Source organism: Nothoprocta perdicaria, unplaced genomic scaffold, assembly GCF_003342845.1.
Source record: "Nothoprocta perdicaria isolate Ctin4 unplaced genomic scaffold, notPer1 scaffold_70, whole genome shotgun sequence".
NCBI lineage: Eukaryota > Metazoa > Chordata > Aves > Tinamiformes > Tinamidae > Nothoprocta > Nothoprocta perdicaria.
Window position 1 is genome coordinate 828,686 of NW_020455977.1, and position 26,453 is coordinate 855,138.

Sequence of the window (26,453 nt, forward strand, 5' to 3'; positions counted from 1 at the left end):
GAAAGGAAAGGAAAGGAAAGGAAAGGAAAGGAAAAGGAGACTAATGAGACAGCTTTTTCAGAGGGTGTTTCAGAGGGTTTTCCCCTAGACCACACTGCTCCCTTCAGTTGTCACTGGCTTTCCATCAGCCAGAAACAAGTATCTGTTCATCTCACAGATACCCTGAGGATTACTGACATGTCTTTAATAGGAAAATATTTTCTTCCTATTAATATCTGTTTTCTACAAAAGCACCAGTGTGTACTAGGCACTTTACAGACAAATAAGAAAGCAAGTTACTTTTCCCAGAAATTTGCAATCAGTAAGGAGTTGCCTGAAGTAGTGTGAGTATTTCTGGGCCATAGTTATTTATATATTACTTTTAATAATTTATCTTGCATACCCAACTGTGACAGCTACTGTTTTACAAAAACTAGAAATGCAGGACATGATCCACAGCAGAATCCAAGCATAATCTGCGGCTGGAATGAAACTTCCCAACCAATCTTGCCTGGCCACTTTCATCTAGCTCATCCTTCAACTCTGAGCAACTCAGCCAGGTAGCCAAGTTCCCAGTGTTGATGGGGAATCACAGGATTTAGAGCACACGAGGCTTACTAAGGATGCTGGTGGCTGTGGCTGGGTCCTGTAGAGCTTCTAGCTGGTGTTAAAGGTTTAATCCTACAGGGTCATGAAAGAAGTTCCTCTCGGAGGTGGTAACACAAGGAAGTCTCTTGCAAAGTCTACATGAGAGGAAAAAAATCAGCCTCATCATCATTTTGAATGATGTAAAGCACTTCAGTCTTTTCCCTTTTGTTGAAAAAAAACAATGCTAACTGAAATAAAATTCTGCTAAAGTCATTTTAGAGAAAGGTGATTTTTCTTCTGTCAATAGACAGCTCCAGGTTCCTGCTTACCAAACAACCTCCTTGATAGTAAATGCACATAACAACTCAAGATAGGAAGCTATTTTCATAGTATAATTTCTAGTACGATTTTTTTTTAGCATTAGCATTTGAAAGGTATGCAGGAGAATGGGCAGGTGCACTTTTTTTTGCATATAATAATGGCTTTTTTACTTCATGTTGCCTATGGACTTAATTGTTCAGTCTTTCAAATTGCTGTATTTTTCTCTATATATCCACTACTGCAAAATGTAGTACTGCATGACTACAACATCTAATTTTTTGATTCTAAAAGTCCAATTATTGTCATATTTCTGATGCAGTAACCTGAAACTGTATTTTACCTTTACACTATCCAGTGCAATTTTTAGCACAACTGTGCCTTATTAAGAGACTTCAAGAACTTGAGGGTGATGATGTTTATTGTGCATTATTCCACATGATATAGAGACACTTTCTGCATATAGTTTGCAAATATGACCAATTACTTAAATGGATAGAAATTCTTATAAATTAACATATGTGTATATAATATGTGCATAACATATCAAAGACCCATACATATAGAGAGGTACTAAAGGCAAAAAGAATAGTGTTGTATTATGTGCAGATAATAAATTCATAAGTATGAGATGGGTTAAAGCTTATGTCTGCCACATGGTGAAGACAGCATCTGCTCGATACTTATTTTTATCTTCATTGTTAAAAAGCAGACCTGCTGCTCATGAGAATGGTTCTGGCTCTTCCACTGAGTGTTGCCTGTCTCCTTCAACAAGAGTCCAGATTAGAGCTGTTTGGAAGTTTTCCAGCAACACTTACTTTTTTTTCCCTTTTTTTCCCCCCAGAAGATGCACATTGTTTCCTTAAATGCTGAAATGTTTCATTAAAAAGCAACAATACTTCATTTCTCCCAGGCAATCACACATATTCGTACATCACACCCCAGCCCTCAGCATGCACACCTCAGCACTTCCTTGCATCTCTTTGGGTGTCCTCAGCCTGGCTGTGACCTGCTTGACAGATTCCACTAATTCTGCTGGGAGCTAATACCCCCAGCCCTGGGGCAGACTGCCAAAAAACTGGAGACCTGGGAAGCACAGCGCCCGTCTCCCTGTAGATCTTCCCCTAGCACAGGAAAGCTGAAAGGATCCCCATTTTACCCAGAAAACTACTTTCACCAAATGCCTTCCATTTCCCCTGGGTTTTCAAAAATTTTAGAAAAACAGAAGAGGAATTTAGATAGAGCAAAACCTTTGCTTTTCAGCCAAAATGAGTCTATTTACACCCCCTGATAAACCATCCAGTTAATCTACAACACCATTAACTTAATCTTTGCTTCTTTCCTATTATGTATATGGGTTGACAGACTGTAGTTATATATATAATATATATTTCTAAAACTAGACATAGTATGTTGTCTGTAAGTAGGTAGGGTCATGTTTTGCTCRGCAGAGCAGGGTTGGAATTGTTCAGATAGTTCTTCGGTATGTCTTGGCTCCTGAATGTTTTAGTTTGCAGGCTATTTATAAAGTTAGGAAGTTATTTCAAAGATGCATTTTAAGGGAACGTTTGACAAGGGCTTTTTTTGAACTAAACCATTTGTCATTTTTCAATAGAAGTTCTAAAAATATTGTCTTTATATATAAATTATTTTTCTATACATGTATATGTTGTGGACCTAGCAGGTTTACGATAGCAAGCACTGTTACTTGCTGACAGATCAGTGTTTGTCAGCAGTTACAAAAGAAAGTACATGATTTTAAAATAATCTCAGGCCCATTAAAATTGATGACATTTCTAGATTTTGATGAATACGTTGACCAAAATGTGTGTTGTTGTTTGCTGTACACATTTCTCTGTTATACTAGTGCTGATTTATTCTCTGAACAAGTTGGGGATCTGGTTATTTCGGGGCAAAACACTTGCTGTAAGGAGAAAAAAAAACGAAAAAGAGATACTCCTTCTGAATTGTAAGAATATTTCCACTTCTCTTTGTCTGCATATTAAGCACTAATTTGTCACTAAGCCAAGGGAGAACAAAGCTCTTTAATACTTAGGGGATTATATGTAGAGCACTTTTAAAACACTAAGTATGTCTGTGGTGGTTTACTTTTGGGTCCTTGCTCAAATATTTGCAAATTCTTCTTCACAGTCTTCAAAATTAATGTTCTTGTTTATGTGGTTATGTTCCATTTCATAAATATTTTTTCTCGCAAGAAAGATGGTACTTGTTATGAAGATGGGGCAGATTTCTAGACTGTAAGCTCTTCAGGGCAGGGAGGTCTCTTTTATTCTGGGTTTGTACAACATTGCTGCTCTCTTGACCTGGTCCGAGGCTCAAGCTCATGTGCACTACTGCAATGCAAATAATAAATATCACTTTAAAAAAAATGGGTCTGTTCAGTCGATGGGAGTCTTATCTAAGTATGGACACATGGAAATCAGTTGCCAGACTTGTTGCTCTTCATTATGTGTGCTTTAAGAAATAGAAACAAGTTTCAGTAGTAATAAGATTTACARGTTAGCTGTGCAACCAGTTGAGCAATTGCTGATGGCAAACGTGAGCACATTTCTTSTTGACAACAAATAGTGGCCCTATATAAATTTACCAAACAAAGGAAAGTCCTTCTTATTCTATGATTCCGCCGTTTAGAAAGCCCTTGAATCCTTCTGTCATTATAAATCAACTGCAGAATTGCTAAAGCATACAGTGAAGGATTCTGCAAATCTAAAGTGCCTGATCACTCACTTCACTATATATACTACCAAGTAGTTAACAGTAATGGCATTTCATTTTTCTTAAAAAAAAAAAAATCTCTGGGCAATAAGTTAGTGTGTATTAGTGATTCAAGAGATCTTGGGGAATAAAAGAGAATCTTTACCAAAGGAATTAACTCATGAAGTATTTTCTCATTTGATGCTCCATGCAGTTAGTTGAGAGAGTCATCTCAGTTAAATATGAGCTGGAAGTGACTAAAATATTGATAGTACAGATAGCTTAGCTAAAGCTGCATTCAAAATAGTGGCCCAAATGTGTTCAGCAGGATGGATGACCCACTTCTGCCATAAGACAGGCATTTACACAAACAAGAAGCAGAAGATGAAGAATATGAAGGATAAAAGTRCTGTCATTATGGAACGACAGATTCCTATTTATTAAAACTCTTCAGACAGGATTGAACTGTAGTGGAGTCTCAGCAGAATACTCACTGAATATTCCCTTCTAGTGGAACTTTTTATTATTAAAAAATAAGCAGTAAAATTCTGTAGTCTTAGGTCGTGTTTGACATTTGACTTCTAGAAGAGGAGTGCTTTAAACAAATCTCTTGGATGCTCAGGAGAAGTCTCTGATTGCCCAATGGATGTTTTTTTCTGATGCGGTGCAGTGGTGGAAAAAGCTATTAGAATCTCAGCATATTTTTTTTCACCTGTAGTATAAACTGCCCACAATATTTTTCAGTGTTAAGCTACAGCACTAGTCTCTTTATCCTTGACTGATCTTTGAGTCCTATTTGAGATGATTTGGTACTAAAAACCTGCTATGTTTTTCTAAGAAATGTCACCTCTCCCATTCAAGTCCCTTTGCTTTAAGCACAGTGAACCAAAACCTGGTTATAKTGCTCTTACAGGCTTGGTATAAGGAGCTGGTACCTGGATGGTTCCTAACTCTTTCCCCTGCCAGCGAGTGTGTACGTGTTTCACGCTCTTGAGACCCTCGATGATCAGATTGCATCAGTGTGAACAGCTGGGGGAATGGCAGTAATTGCTCATGAGTGGCTTTGCTGTGAGTTCAGACACCAGTTGTTTATTTTCAGTTGTTGTTTCTGTGTCCCAGGAGCTCTCTGGGACAGATGTTGGCTCGTGCCTCTTCCCTAAAGAGCATTTGTGATTGCAGCATTGCCGAGGGGGTTCTTTATATCTGAGTATTTGGGCCTGTATGGGTAGAGGTAGTGGTGTGGTAGGCAGCAGCACAGTCTTCCCTTTGCAGGTCACCTTGGAGGAGAACTGTTTATTTCGTTTATTTGTCTAGGCCCAAATTTCTGGTCATCTAACCGAAGCACTAGATAAAGAGGAGCTGAATCCAGTTGATGTGATGAAGCAGCCTGAAGGTGTTTTAGGGATTACAGCTGCTCCTCCAAGTCAGATACCTGCCTGGCATTTGCTACTAGAGGCTGTAGTTGAGGGTATTGCTGTACCTTCAGCTGCTGTTCCGTGTTGTTATGCAGTTTTATTGAGTAAGGGGTTTTCTTTTCAACCTGCATCTATCAGGAGACTGGAGTGGTTTTCTTTGGAAACAGATGTTGCCACCAGGATAAGTCCTGTTGCTGCTCCTGGCTTCATGTTGGCCTGTTCTCAAAAGCAAAGCTAGGAACTGGGTTTAGAGCAACAGCCTCTTGAGCGGATCRTGCTTTGTGGGGCATGTTGTGCATGTGCTGTAAGGCACATACTGCCTGTTAGCTTGCAAAAATATGTACAGTATTGAGCTTTGACCAATAAGCTTTTGGTGACTTACGGACTGTCACTGTAGAGATATCTCTGCAACACTTCGCCACTGCTGAAGGTAATGCAGAAGATTGATAAGAAAGTCCCCAGATGGGAAGGTCTCGTCCTACACATCATGAAACCATCCAAATCAGGTGACTGGAAAGAACCATCCACCCAGGCAGCAGCGGAGACTGAAAGAAAGTGCATGAAAGAAAGGTGGAACCCAGTGAAAATAGAGACTACTGGCTTGCTTGCTTTGCCTATCTTGTAACTGTGTTAAATTATCAAGAACCCATGCTGGCAAGTTGTGAAATATTGCTATAAATTAAAATGAAACAAGGACAGGATGTACTGCTGATGATGCTGATAGAAGATGGCAGTTCACTTAATGAGGTCTCCCTGCATTACAACTGTAATAAGACAACTTGTTAAACTTCTTAGAGCAAATTTGATAGTCTTAAAATTAAGTGAAAACGCATTTAAGTGATAAATTAATTTACTCTGTGTGAATCTGCAATGCAAACACTGCTCAGCCTGTTTTACAGAATGTAGAGCCCAAGAGCTAGAATTCCTAATGAAGCAACTTAAAAAAAACCTCAACCTAATTTAGAAATTAATAAAAGTGGAAGCAATCGCTGCGGTGTAAAAATGTACGACCCAGAAAGATACATGTGGAGCAATGTCCTTTAAATACAACGACATCTCGTTTTAGTTTCTGCCTCGTGCTCTGGAATGCCTTCCTTTCCCGGTTTGTATAAACATGGGGTTTTAAATGGTGCATTGTCTGCTCGATGCGGAGTAAATCCTTCATTAATGCTTTCTGTATTAAGACTGTCTCTGCCCTCGGCGCGCTATCCTTTACCAACAGCTGAGAGGCTTTCCAAAGCATTCCTGCAGGGAAGCTTGCCTTGAGTCAGCGTTAGCATGGCTGCAGCGCGGATCCCTTTTCTAGCAGTGTTTGGATTAAGTCTGTCTCGGACGACGTCCTGAGAAAGCAGAAACCAAACCAGAGGCCGGAGCGGTGCCCCCGGGGCGGCTGGAGACACGATTCTGCTCGCTGCAGCCAGCGGAGCACGATTCTCCGCTGCCTAAAATTAGCAGTTGTTTAGGGTCATGCCTTTCTGTTTTAGTTGGCGGGGGAGAAAAAGGGGTTTGAACAAAGCTGAGTTTGTCACCACAGATTAAAAAAGCATCAGGGAACCAGTGATTAGCAGAAAGAGTGTGTGAAGCCTGTGTGTGTCTGTTGAGCTGGAACTGGGGAATACAGCTGCCCTAGCAAGTCTACTGTAGACTGCATAGGCTATATAACACCTTTGAGACCTTGGGAGTTTATCAAAGCCTTATAACAGAGAGCTATAAAAGTGATGGGAACTGTGTTTCCTCTTTTTTGGTCCTCATTCTGAATTGTGATAGAAGTAAGAGACTTTTATTTTAATGAACTAGAATTGAGGAAGCAGGGGAGAAGGAAAAAGGAGATTCAAGTTAACCACACTGAAACTGCTCCCATTGTATTTAATATTTTAATGCTTTGTTATCTATTTTTAATGCAATGTTTCAAACTGAAAGCAGAGCATTTCTTTTTTAAAAATACGTCAAAGTTAAATGTTTCCACTATTGGGATGAARAAAAAGAATGGAATTCAGATCTTGGTCAAGAACTTCCTTGTGAAAAGTTCTCATTCTGATGAGTCACATTTTCTGTCATAAAAAATGCTTCACTGAAAAACTTCCCGCAAGTTGTAACATGATGACTAATGAGGAGTCCTACTCTGAAGGAGTAAAAATTACGATATTTTGTGAAGCAAAGCAGTGCTTCATCTGTATTAATCACAGCCTCTGGCCTGACTGTACGGTGTGCTAAACGCCAGCAAGCTGTGGCAGCAGGATATGTGCAGCACTGCACACCCGCCGGTGTTACTGGCAGCATTGCTGAGGCAGGAAAACTCAGCGCGAGTTTCGTGCATCTGTCAGGTCCTTGGGCTTCTCAGCATAATGGTTTGCTGCCTCCCAGCCCACTAGCTCCAGCTGTGCAAATGCCCCAAAAGCCGTGGGCTGAGCACCAAAGTCTTGCAGACTGAGCTGKTTTATGCAGCTGCGCCGGCGGGGGTGTAATTTGAACCGTATTCTGTGAGGTTATATGCAAGAAGGAAAAGACTTGGCTTGGTTCTTCATGCAAAACCACAAGCAGGCAGTGACATCTCCCRTGGAAGTTGTTCTGAGCTTTGTGAATAAAAGCGGCGGTTTGGGGCTGGAGCTCGGGGCAGGTGGGCAGCGAGTCCCAGCCCCAGTTTAGGCTGAGCAGGGGATGTAGGAACAGATCTCTCCTCTCCCCTGTCACTCATGGAAACTGGAAATTGCTCTGATGGATGAAGATGCTGGATGCTTTTCTGTTAGGTAATGGACATACATTATACCCTCAGGTAACTACCTTATTCTCACAAGTTAGCACTTTGGAATAAGTTCACTATTATTTCAGTATTGGTACTTTCATGTCATGATCTTTATGTTGTTTTGCTAGGAAGCACATGTTTTTAAATGGAAAAAAAAAATCCATTCCTTGCAGAGAAACTGTGTGGCATCAAGGACTATTCATGCATAGAGGCCCAATTCCCTTCTCTCCCCGACTGTAACCAGTTAACATACTTCAGATATTATAAATACTAAGTAAACTGCAAAAAATACTTCACCTGGGCAAAATCTGTGTATACTCTGCCCAGTTTGGTGTTCATAGCTTTCCAGAGAACCTGTCCTGCAGCCTCAGCAGGGAGGCTCTTCACAGCAGCTGTGGGGGTTCGGAGCACTTTGACAGATGGAGCTGAATTCACAGGAAAAAAAAATTATATAAAGCAAAGTTTTTCCAGAGCTAAGTCCTAGAAGAGTCTCTGTCCTTGAGTATTATGCTAGTTAGTTCCACTGACATAAGTGGGGCTGTGAAAACTGTCTTACATAAAGTCCTATACATACAAAAATCTTAGCAGGGTTGGGCCTAGTAGGAAAATTCACATACTCAGTTTTGTGTTTCCTCAATCATTTCTTTAAAAAGTCCTTATCACAAACTAAAGAAAAATAAACAAATCGGGTGTACACCCATTTATTGCGGTTGAGCTACAGCAAGAGGAAGAAGTAGGGAAGGTATCAGCTTGGCTTCTTCGATTGCTAAACTGATGATGATGATGGTGACAGGGCAGTATCTGTCCAGATTAGTTTAGCAGCTGTAATGGGCTATGAATATTAGAACGATGGCAACTAGGTGTTTCAAAAGAAATGTCTTTTGTTCTGCAAAACTCAGACTGCTTCCTCAGAGTGAGCAGAATCAGCTGCAGTCGGAGTTCATGCTGGTGGGAGCCCCTAGGTCCCGTGGATTAAATCCCTGGCTGGGTAGTGATGTCACTCCCCCCATTCGCTTTTAATCCTGTTTTTGTGTCCCGAGGAGCCATCTGTCCCCAGGGAACAATGGCGGGAGCAGGCGGGCACGTCAGGCCACCGCAGACAAAAGCTTGGGAGCAGAGGGTGGCAGGTCAACGGAGCTATGGGGACACCAGGGTCAAGTGACACCTGACGCCCCGCTGCACGGAGAGTGAAACAGGGATTACACGGCCTTTATGTGTCCATCCCTTCACAGAGGAGCAGGGTCACTCTTTGTGTGGGCCATGGGAATGCATATGTGTTTTGAGGGTATGCACACCACTTCTCACCCACAGGGTAAAAATATAACAAAACCAGGTCCAAGCAAAGCGTAAAGTTAGCATGACACAGGACACTCCTTTGAAGGGCAAATAAAGCAGCGTGGATGTGTTCTGGTACTTTATACCAGTTCAAAGTGTATGATCTCGAGCAGTTTGAATATCCTGTAACACACTCTGGTAGAAGGCAGTGAATCATGCTGCGGTCGACAGTAGTTCCCTTGCTTCTCTGTGGGAAAAGAGAACCTGATCCAGGGCTGAGTTCTGCTTGGAAGCCCCAGACTAGAGATGACGACCTTGGTTTTAAATCGGACAGCTTTTTACCAAGGATAAATAGAGGGAGGCAAAGGAGGGGACATGCTCTGCAAGATGAAACTGTCTACTCCTGCAAKCAGCTTTCTGTTTCTTCTTCATAAAGGATGCTATTCCTGTCTCAGCCACTTTCTTCCCATATTGTGTCTGTATGGGAAACAGGAGCTACCAGAGATTTAAGCTATAGAAACCATTCTTACATACCAAGAAGTGTAATGTACAGTACAAAACAGGTAAGKCAGCGCAGTGCAAGCCTCCCATCTTCAACCTCACATCACTTTTATCTGCATAAATTCCTGTTACATTTTCTAAGCAAACTTGCATTTGGTAGCCATTAGTCAATTGGAGTCAACCAAAGGTCATACAGCCTGGCTGCTTCTTTTGGCATAAAAGGCAAGGACCTGACCCCGTCTCATGTGGACAGGGTGATGTTCCTTTAAAGGATGGAAGCAGGTAATGGGTAGCTGTAAACACCGTCTGCCCCCACCTCAGGGTAGAGCGTCTTTGGACAGAAAAATGTACAGCTCAGCTCAGAAGAGCCGTAAGACAACCCTGGCTAGCCAAGCCCTGGAGTAGYTGGTGCCCTCTATACCATAGATGCATGCAGAAAATGATTCCTTATTGCCCTCCTTTTGTGTCCATACAAGAGATGAAATAGAATTTTGCAGTCATAAACCATGATTTCTTTGCAGCACTAGTATATTCCTCCTACTTCCCCCACACACACCTCCTCTTTCTTTGGTAAATTACAGTGGCTCAAGGATGGTTAAAAATAGTTTTCATGGCAATATTCTTTCAACCTGAAAATAACTTGTTTTCTAGTTTGCTAATTGCTTACTTTGTGTCCTAAATGGTACGAACAGTTACTTTCGCTATATTTTTTTCCACCTAGTTTATTTGTTATCACTGGAAGAAGCCACAAAATATCACAGTAAAACAGAAAAGAAATATTACTAATGATGGAAAACACATTAGTACGTTTCTGGACCACTGCACTKTTTATTTTACTTGACAGTATGAGTCCTGACGAGCAATAGAGTAACTCTGACATGCTGTTTATAAGTTTGAGACTGAAGCTGAGGAGTTCCTTCACGATGCCCATAAACTGCCAGAGCTAGAGAAAAATGCCAGTTGGCACTGCACTCCCTGCAAATTGCTCATCCTCCTCATCTCCAGGTGAGCTCCGAAAGAGCAGAACATCACACCTTTGTGGATCTCATCTTTCACTGCTACTTTCCAGGAGCCATTAGGTTTTACTGATTGCCATTTAATTAGACATGCTGCTCACTGGCTCAAACTATTTGTTCCATTTCACTGACATAAATCTTTCCTTTAACCCACCCTCAAATTCCCATATTTTAAGCTGTCCAGATCTAGGGCAAGGCGCCTGGTGAGGCTGCGAGTTCCAGTGAATGGCACAATGTACATTATATTCTGGCAGCTCTGTCAAAGTCGCTTTAGTCCCTGCAGAGATCAGCTGGCTCTGGTGATCCCTTAGCGGCTCAGAACATACTTGCTGTTTCTGTCTAATGCTGGGCTTTCTGGGAAACTTTTCTGAAAACTATTTCCCTCTTTGTTCTGTAATAGTCCCTGATGGACTGGATTTTTCTTCCCTATATGAGCAGGGGCTTTGATTTTGGCCCATGGTGTTCAGCCTTAGAGCACACACCACAACGCCGACTTGGTCTCATTCTGCAAGAAGTTTCCTCCCACCATATCAGAAATGAAACGGGGAGGCAAAAGATGGGTTTTTTTTTTCAAATCTGCCTTTTTAGTGTCACCGTCCATGGATCAGCCAGCAGGTGACCCTGGTGTCTGTGGGGCTTGGAGGTAAGAGCTGCCTGTGGGGCACAGTGATGCTTGGGAAACCCAAATGACAATTGTTCCCCAAATGTGTGGGTAGGTGTGTGGTTAACGTGCTATGCACATGTTTGGGTGTGCGATGAGGCATGTGGCCAAGCATCCAGGCCTTACGCCCACAAGCTCCATAACACAGTAACTATTTAACGCTGGAATTAGTTAGCAAGCCCATTCATTGGATGTCCTGACATTAAACAGACTCAATGCAGTCTCATGAAACATAGTGCTGAATTTAACCCTGTGATGTAGCATGGTGCCCAACAGGATTTCTACACCCAACAGCTCCTTCAATTCACAAACAGTGATTTTTTTCAATGAAATAGCAAGTTGAAGGGGCCTCAAGGGGAGGATCACTGAGTTTATTGCACCTGTGTGACCTCTTTATAGGCTCCTCAAGGGCATGGCCCTGAAAGCTTGGATTTCAGTAGCCACCACCTTTGCTTGGAGGTCCGAGTCTTGTCTTCCAGGTTGGCAGGTAAATGGAGTAAATGAAGTAATTCCTCCAGCCTGTTGGGCTGGCTCAGTAGTCCTGGCTCTAGGTCAAGGTGCACAGTCCTCTTGCATGGCAATGACTATTTTAATTAATGGTAGGCTGGCTTCTATAAACAAAGTGCTATTTCTTCAAGAAAGAAGAAAAAAAAGCCCCATAACAAAAACGTAAAATGATGAACATGTGTACCTTTTCTGGTTCTAAGTCAGCATCCAGTGAGGATGTGAATAAAGACTGCAATGTTTAAGATCCTCTTTAAAATCTCTGTCTCTTGACTAGTAGTCCCATATCTTGCAGAGAGCATGAGTCACTCCCCTTTGAATTCTGAGTGGCCATTGTATATCATATTAAGGTCATTATGTTGCTAGGCTGTCTCATCTGCAGGTGAAATGGCAAATGGGTAACTACCTATATAGTCAGCATCAGAGACGGGCACTAATGAGAGGCCAAATCGTCTGTTCTTGTACTTTCTGAAAAAGTTCATGTAGTGAACCCAGATAAATCCATAAAGGTACATGCAGCTGTGTAATAATTATACAGTAAATGATGAGTATACCATGTTACCACAGTATCGGTCTGACTCTCAACCATGAGAATTATTAGTAAACAAAGAATTATTGTTCTAAATTATTTGTAGATGTAGCTTAGGCTGATAAAATAAAGGGTTCTTTGTTCAATTTATTCAAAAACTGAATAGAAAATATAAAAATGGAAATACAATAGAGAAAGAACAGAGTTTTGAACAGCACCAAATAAGCGATCTGTTTCTACTCAAGTCCTCGTTTTTTCATGCCTCATTTCCTTATATGAGGCATGAAAAGAGCTTCAAGAAAGCAATTCAAACTCCTCAGTTTTGGACCTGATCTGTCTTAAAAGAGAATGAATCACCTTATGGAGGTTTCTGTTTTTCTTCTTTGCYTATGTAGAGCACCTAGATAACTGTTTTAGGTGAGATACCCACCCTCTGTCCTTTCCGTTTCTAAGTGTCTATTAGTTAGTAAACATATTCTGTTACTTTTGTTTTCTGAAAAACACCATCAGTAGGATAACAAAATCATTGCAGAATTTTGACAAAGATTGGGATAAATGTCATTTGGATTTTGGTTAAGACTACCTACCAGATTTTGTTTTAGATACTCTTTGTAATTTATAGGTACGATAATTGTACTCATTTGTGTACATTGCAGTCTGTCAAATTCATCTCATGAAAACAATCAGCCATATGTGTTCTGTCTATACAGAGAACAAGAAATAGTTAGGAAATAAATTCAGCGTAGTTTCCCTGAGAAATAAACAATGGGGCTCCTTAAGCACTCCATATTTCAGTAGAAAAGCCTGGTAAGATGATTTCCAGGTGAACTGAATTAGTGCTGGCAAAACCGGGTGGAGATGCTAGAGTGAGATGTGTAGGATATGAGAGGGGATGACATGAGCATGGGTGGGGAGATTTGGGAGTTATTAACACCAAAGAGCAGCTGAAAACATAGATGCAGGTCAGGGTGCCAATGATCCGTATTAGAGGAGACCAATGACAGAAGTTTTGACAGTAAAGGTGGGAACAGAAACCACGTGGAAAGCTACTGAAGAGAGAGCAGGATGAGAGGGGATAATATATCAACCCAGGTGGATCAGATCAAATCCAGGGGATCCAAGGGGATCAAGTATTTGTATGGTTAAAAGGAGCAGGCATGGAGTAGAGCCAAAGGAATTTTCATACCTGCTCCTCCCAAGGTCCTGCAAGCCACCACTGGGTAGGATCCGGCTGGGGGGACATCCTGGCAGTGCATTTAGCCCTTAACCTGATCTCTTTCACCCCACTGGTACCTTTTGGGTAATGACTGCTAAGCACAAGGGACAGGCTCATGAACTTAGTTAGGAAAACATCATTAATAACCTTGACAAGTACAGAGCTAGATTGGAAAGGATAAAAGAGAGAGTGGGAGGAAAGGAAGCTGAGGCAATAAATAGGCTAGACTGTTGTTACCATGTTAATCTCTGCAGGTTTATTCAGGTGAGTCATGGAATTAGTTCATACTAATCCCAGATCCATCCCTTATTTCTGAAATTATTTATTATTGATATTACAATGTATTTGTAATGCAATGTATATTTATTATAGTTTACAAAAATCAGAAATAAAAATACCCATTTAGACCTATTAAAAGTGATGATGGGCATTAAATACTCATTTTAACACATTAGATGATACAATTATGTGACAGCATAAAGTGTTTGGGTCCTCCCATTGTTTTTAATAGGAGATGGTTATATAATTGCATACCACTTAACATAACCTCCAGTTGTGGTTCCATAAGAGACAATAGTTCATTTTATTAATGCTTCATAAGAGGTTTACAGCAATATTATTTTTAGTAGTAGTCTCTGTAATGCTTTCCTGAATCTACAACATTTCTCCTCCGGCTGTTTCACTCTTTAGCTCACAGCATTGTTTTGAGAAAAACAATCATGGTGGGCACGGAAAAATCTGTTTGAGGAGGATTTAAAAAAGAAATCCGAAGTTCAGCAGAGATTATATTTTCATTTGCCGTTGGAAAGCTGTGTCTTTCCAAGGGAGGTGGATTGAGCACCCTGTCAGAGAGAAGCAACTATAAACAACAGTTGGTCACCGTAGTGCTGTTAAACAAACATAGACGATGGGAGTCTTGCTCAACGTGAGATCCCCCTTGCTCTGAGAAGGGTTCAAGGACATGACTGAGGGCAGACTCTCCAGTACAGTGCCTCAGTGAAGCAGAGTCCTAGGGTCTGTCTATAACTCATGGTGGGGCTCTTGGGGCTGCTCTGATTTGTGTGGACTAGCAGCAGTCCTCAAGAGACCTTCCCAAAACCCACCCACAATCACAGGACACCCTTATATCTCTCGTCTCTCTTCAGTGAGGAGGAAGGCATAAAACCCTGTGGGATTTGGTGGTAATGGATGAACATCCATGCTTTTCAGAAGGATAGCTGCCCCGTGTAGACAGTACACCTTAGATATGTGCAGCGTACTGTTGGCGGTCTTCTGATTCGTGATGTGCAGAGAGACTTGTTGCCATAAAAATGAAAAAAGGGCTCAAATCCCTTAATCTGAGGATTAAAGAGCAAAACAATAGAACTATATTTTAACACTTTGAAAAACCTACAGTGCTGTTTTTTGAATGAGGCCAGAGATTGATAACATTTAGCCTATCGAACTCCAGCTCACTTGAAAGGAGGTTTTGTTGTGGAACCGCTCGATTATTGGGTTCTTTGTGAGCAAAACTGCATCCTTGAGGAGTTTAGACCAACCTGCACTCTGAGGAATCTGCCATTTGTTTCAGCTGCAGTTTAGTTGAACGGATGAGGTCATCAGGCCATTAACACTAATTATTTTGGTGAATGTTTATTTTCCAGAGAGAGCTTTGTGCTCCTCTGGCAGTTCTGGTGAATCTCAAGGAACATGAGGGTGGGATCTCCGTGCAGATGGAAACTTCCATCAAGCTTCCCTGAAGGGATGTGGATTGCTTTCCTCCCAAAAGCAAATCAGAGAGCAGCAGCAGACTGGTTTTTGCGCTACCTTTTTCTAACTCCAGGCTTTGTGTTTTTCACCATCCTACACACCTTGCTGCCTGTGGTCACCTAATTGATGGCAAGAGACTGCTTGTCAAAGGGACAAGTTCTTGGGGAAGTGCATTTTGCAAGATCAGGTGTCACTTTATAGATATTGTGCTCTGCTGTTTAGTGCATTTTCTCCTTGGGCCTTGATTCCTCCTGCTATTTTAAGATCATGGAAGCCTTTCAATGTCAGGCTTGTAGTGTTTCTACAGTAGGAGATGCATTACTGTGCCATTAAAGCCTTCATGACCATGTCCCCTCAGTGCCTCGTGCTTCATTAACAGTGCTCTTTGGTTACTGCATGACCACCAGCTTCCTTGGAGTCACCTGGGGAGGGCATCGTTAGAATAACTCGCTAAAACCAGGGGCAGATCCATAGCTGTAGGATCCTCGACCTGCGTGTATGGGCTCCCACACAGGGGAGCAAAGAGATGGTCCAGGGCAGTTGATTCCCCGGAACGCAGGATGGGCCACAGCTTGTGCACAGCAAGTCTTCAGTGCCGCCCGCGCTGACTAAATCATGCAACATGTACCAAAAATGAAAGCTTTTCATACTAAAATTTATTCTTTCCTGCCCCCGAGGTCTTTGTTAGCAAACAAGATGGTAGCGCATAAAGGAGGACACAACTGCAGAGCTCAGCTCCTTATACAAAGGCATGCTGAAAATGTTGCAACAGCAGAAAAACATTCTTCCTCCCCCACCCCCTCTCATTTTATTATTCTGGTTCAGTGACATTTATTCTGCCACAAATGTCCAATTTGCTGTACAGTGCATATGGTTTACAGAAAGACTAACAAACTAAAATCATATGTTATGTAGAAATCCTTTAACCCRAGAGTGCAGACAGCCCCATATTCACCCAGTCCTTACTAGTTTAGGGATGTGGTCGCAACCACCTGAATATTTTTAGTCATCGGCCTGCTCTGCTTTAACTGGAGGCTGACTTATTAACTGGATCAGGAGATGCTCAGTCTTTAAATGAACTGATCAAATGTCCTGTGCAGTAAATCTTACATAAAGAAAAAGCACAGATGTCAAAGAAAGCACTTAATTTCTTGGCTTAGGACATCCTACATGGGAACTGGTTACTTTTCAGAGTTCCCTGTTGCTGCTGCTTGTTCCTTATTTAGAAAAGGARGGGGTTATTTGGCACTGTGGCTTTTCCCAGTTGTGCAACACCGTTTCAGCCACCAAACCTGGACTGTATGGTTAAGCTTTGTAGGAGAAGGCCCTCACTGCCGGCCTTCAGCACATCCGGTGTTTGCAAGAGATCCCACTAAACAAAGATCTAAGCAGGGCTGTAGCAAGACAGATAAAACAACCTAGCAGATAAATACAATTTCATATACACTAAACAGTAAATACTGATCTGCCTTAGTCATATGAACAGAATTAGCTGAGTTTTCTTCCTCCGAGTCAGTGAGGTTTAGTGCCTCTTTGAGAACAGCCAGAGTTTCCATTGCATGCCATACTGTGTGTGTGTTCTTAGGATGACACTGTAATAGTCCAGAAATAGTTTAATAAGTATTCTAAGATGTATCATCATAAGCCAGTAGCCGGGGTACCAAATCTGTGATGTTACGTAAAAAATACTGGTTACGTAATGGGATTTTTAGCAGTCTAGTGTCATAAATACAATTATTAGAGCATTATTTGGAAGATGACCTCTCTCTGACTTCGGATCAGTTATGCAGCAAGTCAAAGAGGAAGTATCTGCTGTATACACTGGGATTTGCAAGCCGCAGCTCCAGCAGTGTCTAACAACTCCAAGTTCATTTGATTTTCTTTGTCTCTTTGATAGATAAATGTAAATGCATTTGAAACAGCACAGGGAAAAGAAGCAAGGGGGTAATAAGAGCTTTAAGCTGCTCCAAAGTTTCCTTCCTCTTGGGCCATGGTGCTGCTGGGGCAGGCAGGYTTCATGAAGTGCCTTTGGAGCAAGCTGGGGACCTGTGGGGGAAGAGCAGTAGGGATGTCCYCCAGGCAGAGCACCATAAATGCATCCGTTGATGGTGCTGGTCTGGGGATCATGCGGGTAGCGACTGCTCCATGGGCTGTGAAGCCGTGTGGAACCCACAGCCTAAGAGCATCTTAGGAATAAGGTAGCTTGTAAAGAGAGGTGATGAGTTCCCTGGGAAAGAAAGGAATTATACATAGAAATAGATGCATTGCTTTATAACCAGAAAGCGGATTTTGCAGCTTGCAAAATGAAAGCCTTCAAAGGCTTCGTGAAAGCCTTAAGCAGAGCACTATATGAAATTGCAGGGCTTGATGTGAGTGGCAGCCGACCATCTGTCCCCACAGGCTTTCCCCTCAGCTGAGTTTTTACTGGGCTGGAGGGTGTCGTAGCTGGGCTGGAGGAGCTTTTCCAGGCTGAATTAAAAGCAGTCGCACAGATAAAACAAAGGAGGCAACTTCACAAGTTGACCTGAGTGAGTTAACTCAAGTATTTTAATGTCATATGGGGGAGCCGAAGGTGCCTGCCGTAGGAGGTTTGGTGTCGCACATCATCTGTGTCCGTGGAAGGGACAAATTCCTGGCTGCAGAGAAATAAATTGGTAACTGCAAGCTATGATGGAGACCTGGCCAGCTCCAGATCTCTCCTATCCCTTTTCTTTAACCAGAAATCACGTCTTCTCTGCCCCCAAATCCTGCAGCGAGTGTAACCAGAGGGAGGACAAGCAGTGTGTTCACTGTGCAGACCCCATTCCTGTGAGCTCTGACAGCAATCCCACTCCAGGCTATTAAGTGCACCCTGACTGAATGTCATGGTTTAAAAAAAAAAAGCGACGTGGAAGTGGTATTAATCATTGGAGTGCGCCTGGATTTTCCCCTGGCGTGGGATGTGAAAAAGGAGAGATTTCCGCGCCGCGAGATTAAGCAATCCTCGTGGTTTAAGGACTTTAATCTGCTGCTGGCTCGCCTGCCTGCGGGGCCGAGTGCAATTGGATGCAGCTGGGGTTCGGCCACGCGGGTTTTCCCTGCGTGTTCCGCTTGCGTCCCCGTTTTCGGCAAGCAGGGTGGAAGCCCCAAGACGCGCCTGGACGCGAAGCTCCGGAGCTGGGGCCGCGGCGCAGGGAGGGGGCTCCGCGGGGGGACGCGGCTCCGTGCATGAATCCGGCCTTTTGTTTCCGGCACGCATCTGCCTGGAGACGTCGCGGGGCACGGGCCGTCACGTATTGAGATGCAGAAGCTCCTGGCGTCCCCCAAGCCGGCCCATTCGAGTCACATGCCCGAGCTGCCGGCGGAATGGGCTGCAGCTGCTTCCCATCTGCTCGCTAGCGTTCGGAGCGCCTGCACAAACTGCGCCGGCGAGGAGCGGCAACGGATCTGGGATCCGAGCGCGATGCTCGCCGAGGAGCTGTGGCTCGAGGGCGAGAAGAGCTGCGCCGTGGTGCACAAGTCCAAGCGGGGACGGAAGCGCCAGGAGCTCCTGGCCGTGGCCCTGGGAGTGAAGGTGGGAGTGAAGGGGGCACTTCTGTGGCAACCTCTGAAACTCTTTGCCTATTCGCAGATCAGCTCCCTGGTCAGGAGAGCAGCCTTAACTCAGAATGACAACCATTTCAACTACGAAAAAGCACACAATTTTAAGGTAAGCCCAACACGGTTCTGTTAAAAGTTCTGTTGTGATACCTCCCRGTCGTGTATTTTTTTTCTTCTGTGACTGGATTTCCATGTACCAATCTGTATTCCCTCTGTGAAAAGTATTGGAAAAAAAMCATGTTTCTCTCTCCCTTAAGTTCTCTAGACTGCATTCTTAGTGTGCTTTTACATAACTCCATAATGTCAGTTTTGCCATTTGATCTGTGTTTTAGCTCTTTTTTGCCCAGATTTAGTTTTGATTCAGTTCACCAAAAAAAAAAAAAAAAGGATACTTTATACTATCTTTACCTTAAAGTATATCCACTTATAAACGATAGAAAGGGCACTTCTCAAAATTCCAGCTATTATCAGGAGTCATCAGCATTTTAACAGCCAGCCGATTCCTTTGTACCGGTTCTGTTTTGAAGGAATTACAAAAGCCTCGGTGCTCCCTAACCAAAAAGCAGTGTGTGGCCGGGACATTGCTGTCTCCCACCTTTTATTCCGGCACCATATGCTAAGGAACTGCTCTTAAGGATCCCACTGAGCTGCAGGGGCTAAGCATGGGCTCGCATGTCAGGCTGATGCCAAGAGCTGCAGAAATGCAGGGATGTTCACACGGATGCTCTTACTGCTGCCACATCCCTGCAAAGTGGGATTCCTGGGTGTTTTTTTTTTTCTTTTTTCCCAAACGTTGCCTCTGGAGCAAGGAAGTGACTCAGCTCTGGAAGGGGACCTTGCAGGCAGCTCRTTGTGCCAAAAGGGCTGTGCTGGTTTCAGAGCATGCTGAGCAGTTACCCTGTCCCCTGGGGTCACACTTAGCTTGGATGGTTATCAGGGTGGATAGCAAGAGGCAGGCAGGGATCGGGAGACCTACACATCCCAACTCGGAGAGCGGGGTTTGCTCCTGGAGGCTGCACATCTGGATCACAGTCAGGATATTTCTGCTCTTCAGCAGAGAGGCAGTTTTCTCATATCCACCTCTGGCCTGTGAAAAAAGGAGAACCCCGACTAAAGGGACGTCACTGATCTCTTGAGTTAGCAGAGAAGCTTTGCTTCTTATTTCTTCATGTATTTGTCCATGCAGACATTACTCTGCTTTGCAGGGTTTCTACTGAAGTTGGTAAACCTCTTAATTTTCCCGGGTRGTTAAAGTATCTTCTGTTCTTTCTGAGTTTTGCCCTCATTATCATTTTAATATCAAAACTATTTTAGTTTGGCTTAGAAAATATTTTCTCATGACTGAGACTTTTTTCCACTTTGACCCATGCATTCTTTCCCCTTCAAAATTCCCGTTGTTTTGGCTTTGATTTATAATTGGAAATGTGCCCGGTTAACTTTGTGTTTGCACAATCTAGATATTGTACAGTCTCTGTTCCTTTCTGTTTCAAAAGAGTCATAGTTTAAGTGGCAAATCACATGATTAAAATATGTATGTATTCAAAAGCTCAACAGCAGAAAATTATGGTTCTAGGAAAGAATATGAAATTTAAAAAATGTAAGGAAGTAACATTAAAAAATRTGTTATCCAGAAAGAATGGACAGTCTTAAGTGCTTTTTACAGTTACTTGATGGACAAATATATTCACTAGGCAAAAGCAATTGGTTTTCCAAAGAGTATTAAAATATGCCTAGCTGTAAAACAACAAATGTGGATAGAATGCCTAGAGTAGGATATTTAGAGGAGAAACTCTGCTAAATTCAACTCTCCTATCTTTAATCTGATCCTATGTTCATTACAAAATTATTAAGGAATGGTTTAAAAGAGAAAGAATGGCTTAATGATCTTGCAGCAAAATTCTTAATGGTTTTTGACAGCATACAAGTTATGAAGATGGGGGTTGCTCTGAAGGGGGACGCTATTTTGCAGATATTCAAAGAGATGTCTTTCCCATTTTTTAGTGAATACTGACATGTATTGTGTCATTCATTTCAGTTCCTAGGAACAAAGGTTACATGTCACAGTATCCATCATAATCTTGCAATAGGCGAGTCTTTATGAACAAACAGACACTCTTTAACTCTTTTCTTGAAGGTCTGAAGAAACATAGAAATGAATTTTTACTAAATTTTTAAATGAATTTACTAAATTTTATCAATTTTTACTAAAATTGRTAAGATCTTTGCAGATCTTAGACCAAGGATCATATAAGTTCAACTATATATATACATATAAAAAAAAGCACAAGATAAAAAAAGACTCAAAGAGCAAAATTCAGAGTGAGATCTGGATGTCCTTCCATCTCTTCCAAACAACCATCAGCATTAGAAAGCAACCTCACAATACAGAGCACCAGTGCCCCAGGCGACGAACTTCCAAACGGCCGTGCTGTCCAATTCAGATCCCTCTCCCAGATCTCAAGTATCTCCAAGCTGGTGAATGAAAAGAGATGTAGGATTCAGACTGACTTGTAAAGAGCTATTGGGCTGGCCAATGGTAATTCTGAAGTAAAAAAAGTTTTGCAATTTTCTTCAATTCTGCAATTTTGAGTTTAATACCTTCATGAGATTAGACGTGCTAGACCCCCCAGTGATGTGGCTGAAAGAGAGCGGGCAGGAGGAAGGGACCATGCTAAATTTTCCTGTTGCCACCAAAGTGGTGTGAGGCCCCTGCTTACTCCCTCTCAATCGGCCTGGGATGCACAAACCCCCTTAGTCAGGATCATACTGTGCCTTCATCCGGCTTCAGCTCTTGCATCTTGGGACAGTTTGGATCCAGGAGAGAGTTGGGGACCAACCTTGGTGCACRTGTGGTCAGGCTCATGCCCAAGGGTCTGCACGGTGCAGTTTGGGGACATCCCACACATTCCTGCCRGGCTGGGACGTCACAGGAGGCTGAATAAAGCAATTGAATAATCCACGTTTGCCACTGGAACAAGAACAAATCCCACTGTGGGCAAGTTGGCTACTGGAATGAGGGGAGCTGTATGGTGGTACAAATCCCGCCTTGCATTACCCTCTGCAGGGAGACACCACTTTCGAGAGACATAGGTTTGGGGAGAAGCTTCCTTCAGAACCCTTGTGAAGATCCTCTGTATGTGTTTCGACAGAAATAACAGCAGAGTCAGCTTTTCCTCCCTGCAAACATCTCACATTCAGCAGGAGTCCACCACAGAGGAAAGCTGCTCATGTGTTCAAGTGAAAGTCTGCAGAATCTCTTTATTTTCTTTGGATGCAAATAGAAGAGTCTTCAAGCCCAGACAGATAAACACCCAAACTGACCCAGAAGCCAACACCATGTGATTCCTATAAAAAACCACCCATTTCAATTCAAAGCAATTTTTAGTTTATTTCTATTAAAGGATTATTTTATATTGGGGCTCCTTAACCTTTGTCTTAGTTTCTGCCTTTGTAAATACTCTTTATTTAAAATGCCAGACACAGACAGAAACCTAATGACAAAAACTAAACTAGGTATAGGATAAATCCCTTCATTTGGAGGCAARGACACTGGAAGCAAGGTCGGAGCACAGGAAGGCAACGCAAGTAGACCCACAGCAGCCCCAAAGGTAGCCAGCAGAGAGGATGATGATACCAAGGCAATTTCTTTTCAGTTAAAGACTTAGAAAAAGATTGGAAGGCAACAGAGTAGAAAAAGTTAGGAGTTAGACAACGCAGAAACAAAATACAAGACTAAGTAGGAACATATTGCTTATAGTGAATGTATATGTCCATTAAGTAATAGGTCATCTGAAACATCAGTTTGGACATATATGAAGAAATATTCCATTATAAATAATTCTTAACAGTTTAAATTGTATGTAGACCGTAACAAAGCAACCCAAACCTGTGCTSTGTATACACAGAGCTTTCTTGAGAGTACAGAATGGGATAGGGACAATTAATAAATCTTGATAATTTTTCTGAAAATCTAAGTCCATTCCATGTATAATGATGCAGTTGCAAAGGATGCGGCAAAAACTACAAATCCATTTCAGAATGCCAAGACATCTGCCATTGCCTCTCCTTATTTAAAATAGATAAGAGTCAAATCTTGAAAGCAGAATTCCCTTTTACCATGAAAAACTTTGCATGTTGCATCTGCCCAAAGCTTCGGACTGAATTCAAGTGTTACATTTAAAAGGATAGACTTTTTTCATTAATTCTTTGAAATTAATGGCAAGCCAATAGTAAGAGACTGAGTTCAAAACTCTGTCTTAAAAGATTTGTACCTTCATCTAGAAACTTAAGAATGTCTCCCTTTTTCGGTTAACGATAGCAGCTATTACCCTGTTTCAGCTGGAGCAGAAGTCACAAAGACCTACTTTTTTTAAGAGTATCTCGGTGGGGAACCTGCCACTTGAGCCAAATAGCAGAGCAGTGAGAAATWGAAGTTAATGTGCAAGTGGAGGTAGCTTTTAGGGCCACGGGGCTGAGGGAAGCAAGGGGAGGATGGCAGTCAACACATCGCAGCGGGAGCCCTCGYGAGCACTGCTGGCTCTTCCCCGCTACTGGCCCAAGAAATCAAGAAATAATGAGCTACTGTTTTCTAAATGTGCCAAGGCAACATCAGCTGAAATAAGCTTTATGTAAAGTGAGTCAGTAGATATCCTGGCAACTGTGGTGTATGTTTGGCTGTTTAAAAATACTGAGTGAGGCTCAACATCTACTTCTCGTTGGGACTTGGAAACCCCAGCAGGGCAGAAGTTGCAGTTAGCTCTATTCCCATAGCACATGCTTTCCATTCACAGTTAAACCCAGGTGCAGACCCACTAATTATATGATTATCAATCTAAAAATGCAGCCAAAAAATTGTATTTATAGTCTTGCATACACAGTTTTGCACTGAAGGTCACACAGAACATATGCCTTTAACATCAGCTGATGACCTGAGTTTAGTACTGCTGCTTACCCTGGCTGAAAGCCTTGCCTGTAATTCAGGCTGCTTCCTCTGCAAAACAAATTATGAAATAGGCAAGAAGTGATCATGTACGTGTATATATGTATGTGTGTGTATATATGTGTGTGTGTGTGTGCATATATATATATATATATATAAATAAAAGTTCATTGCAAAATTTTCTTTCCCAGGGAAATAAATTTTACTATTTCAGCAAATAAATATGACCTAGTCAGATGTTCCAGTTTTGACCTTTTACTCTCAAATGTGAGGAAGAATTGAAGAAATACTGGTGCTTTAAGCTTGCTCACAAAATTTTCTGTCTGAGCAATTGATCTGGCATAATTTGTGTCAGGCATTTCCAAGTCAAAAAGTCACATTTTTATCCCTAAATCAGAAAGAGAAGACTATCTTAAAGTTACGCTGTTTCATCTTCCTGGATCATGGGATTAACAACACAGACCTGTGTAGGTGTGATGCTGCAGAGAAACGAGGCTAAAACATTAGCAAGCCAAATGCRTGGCTTAAAGCTCAAGCAGGTTTATTTGAGACGGGCAGCAACTCCCTTTCCCAGCTGAAGATCACTTTACGAGAAGCAAAACGACTGCTCCCCCGTGCCAGCGGCTGGAAGCCGCCGTTCAGCACCGGGCAGGATCAGTGAACGTAAACACAGAGAGGGAAAACGAAGCGTTAGCAGCCCGAGTGCTCATGATTTATGTCTTTCTAAGCTCAATTAAGTCCCTGGCCAGRCCTAGTTTGTACCACGTCCGTTTACACAGGCACAGGCCTCGCTATTTACTCTTCTTCCCGGTGAAAACCAACTGCTTACTTTACCAGAACGTATATCTTAAATAAAAAGGTCTTCCATCATAGCCCTTGAAGTTTTTACTGAGAAAGTGGGGTTGTGACAAAACACATCAGAGACAACAGCACAATCTGTCCACCTGCCACAGGTCTCTTTTTTCCATATTTACTGTTAGGTGAACTGCAGCAGCATGAAGTTTAGTGTGCTTAAAAAGGACCTAGCAGCATCTTCTGCCTGTGAGAGAGTGTTTACTTACTAGATTTTGGGAAGGRTGCAGTTTGCCCATGCCACTGATGGATTCAAGTGTGCAAAATCAGATCAATGCCCAACCATCACCTGCAATAAGTGCACAAATCACCCGTTATTTCCTTTGGTGCAGTGACACCCTTGAATTTTGTTTGCTGTCCTTGTGCACACATGTGTATGTAACACCATAGTCACAGTTAAGCCCTGTGTGGCGTTGCAAGCACCACCACGCAGGTATTCACAGCGTAACTGCTTGGAGAAAGCATTGGTTTTCCACTAGCTCTGCAGGTACATTCGGAAGCAGCAGGTCGTGTGATTGCAGGGATGTTCTGTCCCTCCATCCTCCTTGCTCCCAAGTGAGCTCCTGGAGAGAGTGTGAACCTCTGGAGCTGCCCTGCTTGCTTTGAGCTAGTCGAGCAAGAGCACTGACAGCCATCCTTCGGGTGGTTAATTTTGCCTTCTTTTTCCCTCTTTGACTAGTGAACCTGGTTTCCTCTGCTCTGCTCTAGCTGAAATGTCGACCAGCAAAAATGATTTGGTTTCAGTGTCACACACAGCCCACTCCTCTGTTATGTTAAGCCTATTGAAAGATAAACTTGGAGATCAAAGCAAATTTCTGTTCCCATGGTTTATTTCATCCAGACTTTGGAAAGCTGTGGGCACTGTATGCTATAGATTTACTCCTACRGAGTCCTCTGTTGTTTATCCATTTTACTCATTCCATCTGTCAGACCATCTGCCTCCCCGTGACCCTGTTTTTTTCTTTTTCCCCCCTCTTTGCATTACAGGTCCACACATTTCGAGGTCCGCACTGGTGCGAGTACTGTGCCAACTTCATGTGGGGTCTCATTGCTCAGGGAGTGAGATGTTCAGGTAGGTCTTACCTTGCTGTGGAAATGCTGAGCTATACGTACACCTCCCACCTTGTGTATGTATAGCCTGGGAGYCCTAGGGACTAATGTGCACAACGGGGCCAGAAATCCCCCTGACATCCCCCTAGTGACATGTTGGTCTTGCCCAGGCCTAGGGTGCAAACTATGAATCCTTCTTGCTTTCTTGAGGATTTTGCCTGGAAATGCCATCCAGCTTCATAACTCATGCCACTAACTGTTGAAAAGTGCCCTTGTCTGAAAAAAAAAAAAAGCCCTGCCACCTGTTTTCTATAMAAATACTATGTGTTGCTGCAAGCCTTAAATATGCTACCTTAAGGGAAATCAAAAAATATGACCTTTGTTGTCCCAGAAGGATTTGTTTTCTGGTGCCTCTGAACTGTATTAGCATTTTAATGGTTTTTTAATTATTTTAAATGTGTTTGTTGTGGTGTGAGAAAGAATGCAACAARCGTTAGCTCATGAGCTTTTTGATTCAGGGACTGAAATCACATTTGGTGCCTTGCAGATGCATTTCATAACTTCGTTCTTTTATTCAGCTGACTCTGTGGCCATATTACCTTTCCCTGCCCTAACTTCTGCGGGGTCCTGAACTCAGGTTGGCACCTAGCATGTTTGACCCTGACGTCTGCTTTTATAGGCTGGAAGAGGTGATTATTACATACAAGTTAGCCACCAGTCTGAAGAGTCAAAATACCTTTCAGAAATGTGAAGTATTTGGGAGTGAAAGAGAAAGAAGGAGAGAAGGAGAGGAAAGAAAGAAAGAAAGAAAGAAAGAAAGAAAG

General features: G+C 42.5%; 1 protein-coding gene across 1 annotated transcript in view; it reads left to right on the forward strand.

Annotated features, from left to right (window-relative positions):
* CHN2 (chimerin 2) overlaps positions 1-26,453 on the forward strand; it is a 150,623-nt gene that overhangs the window by 109,425 nt on the left and 14,745 nt on the right. Inside the window, exons 7-8 of the mRNA XM_026050796.1 lie at positions 18,820-18,897; positions 25,567-25,651. Coding sequence (XP_025906581.1) covers positions 18,820-18,897; positions 25,567-25,651 — 163 coding nt within the window. The remainder of the gene's footprint in view (positions 1-18,819; positions 18,898-25,566; positions 25,652-26,453) is intronic.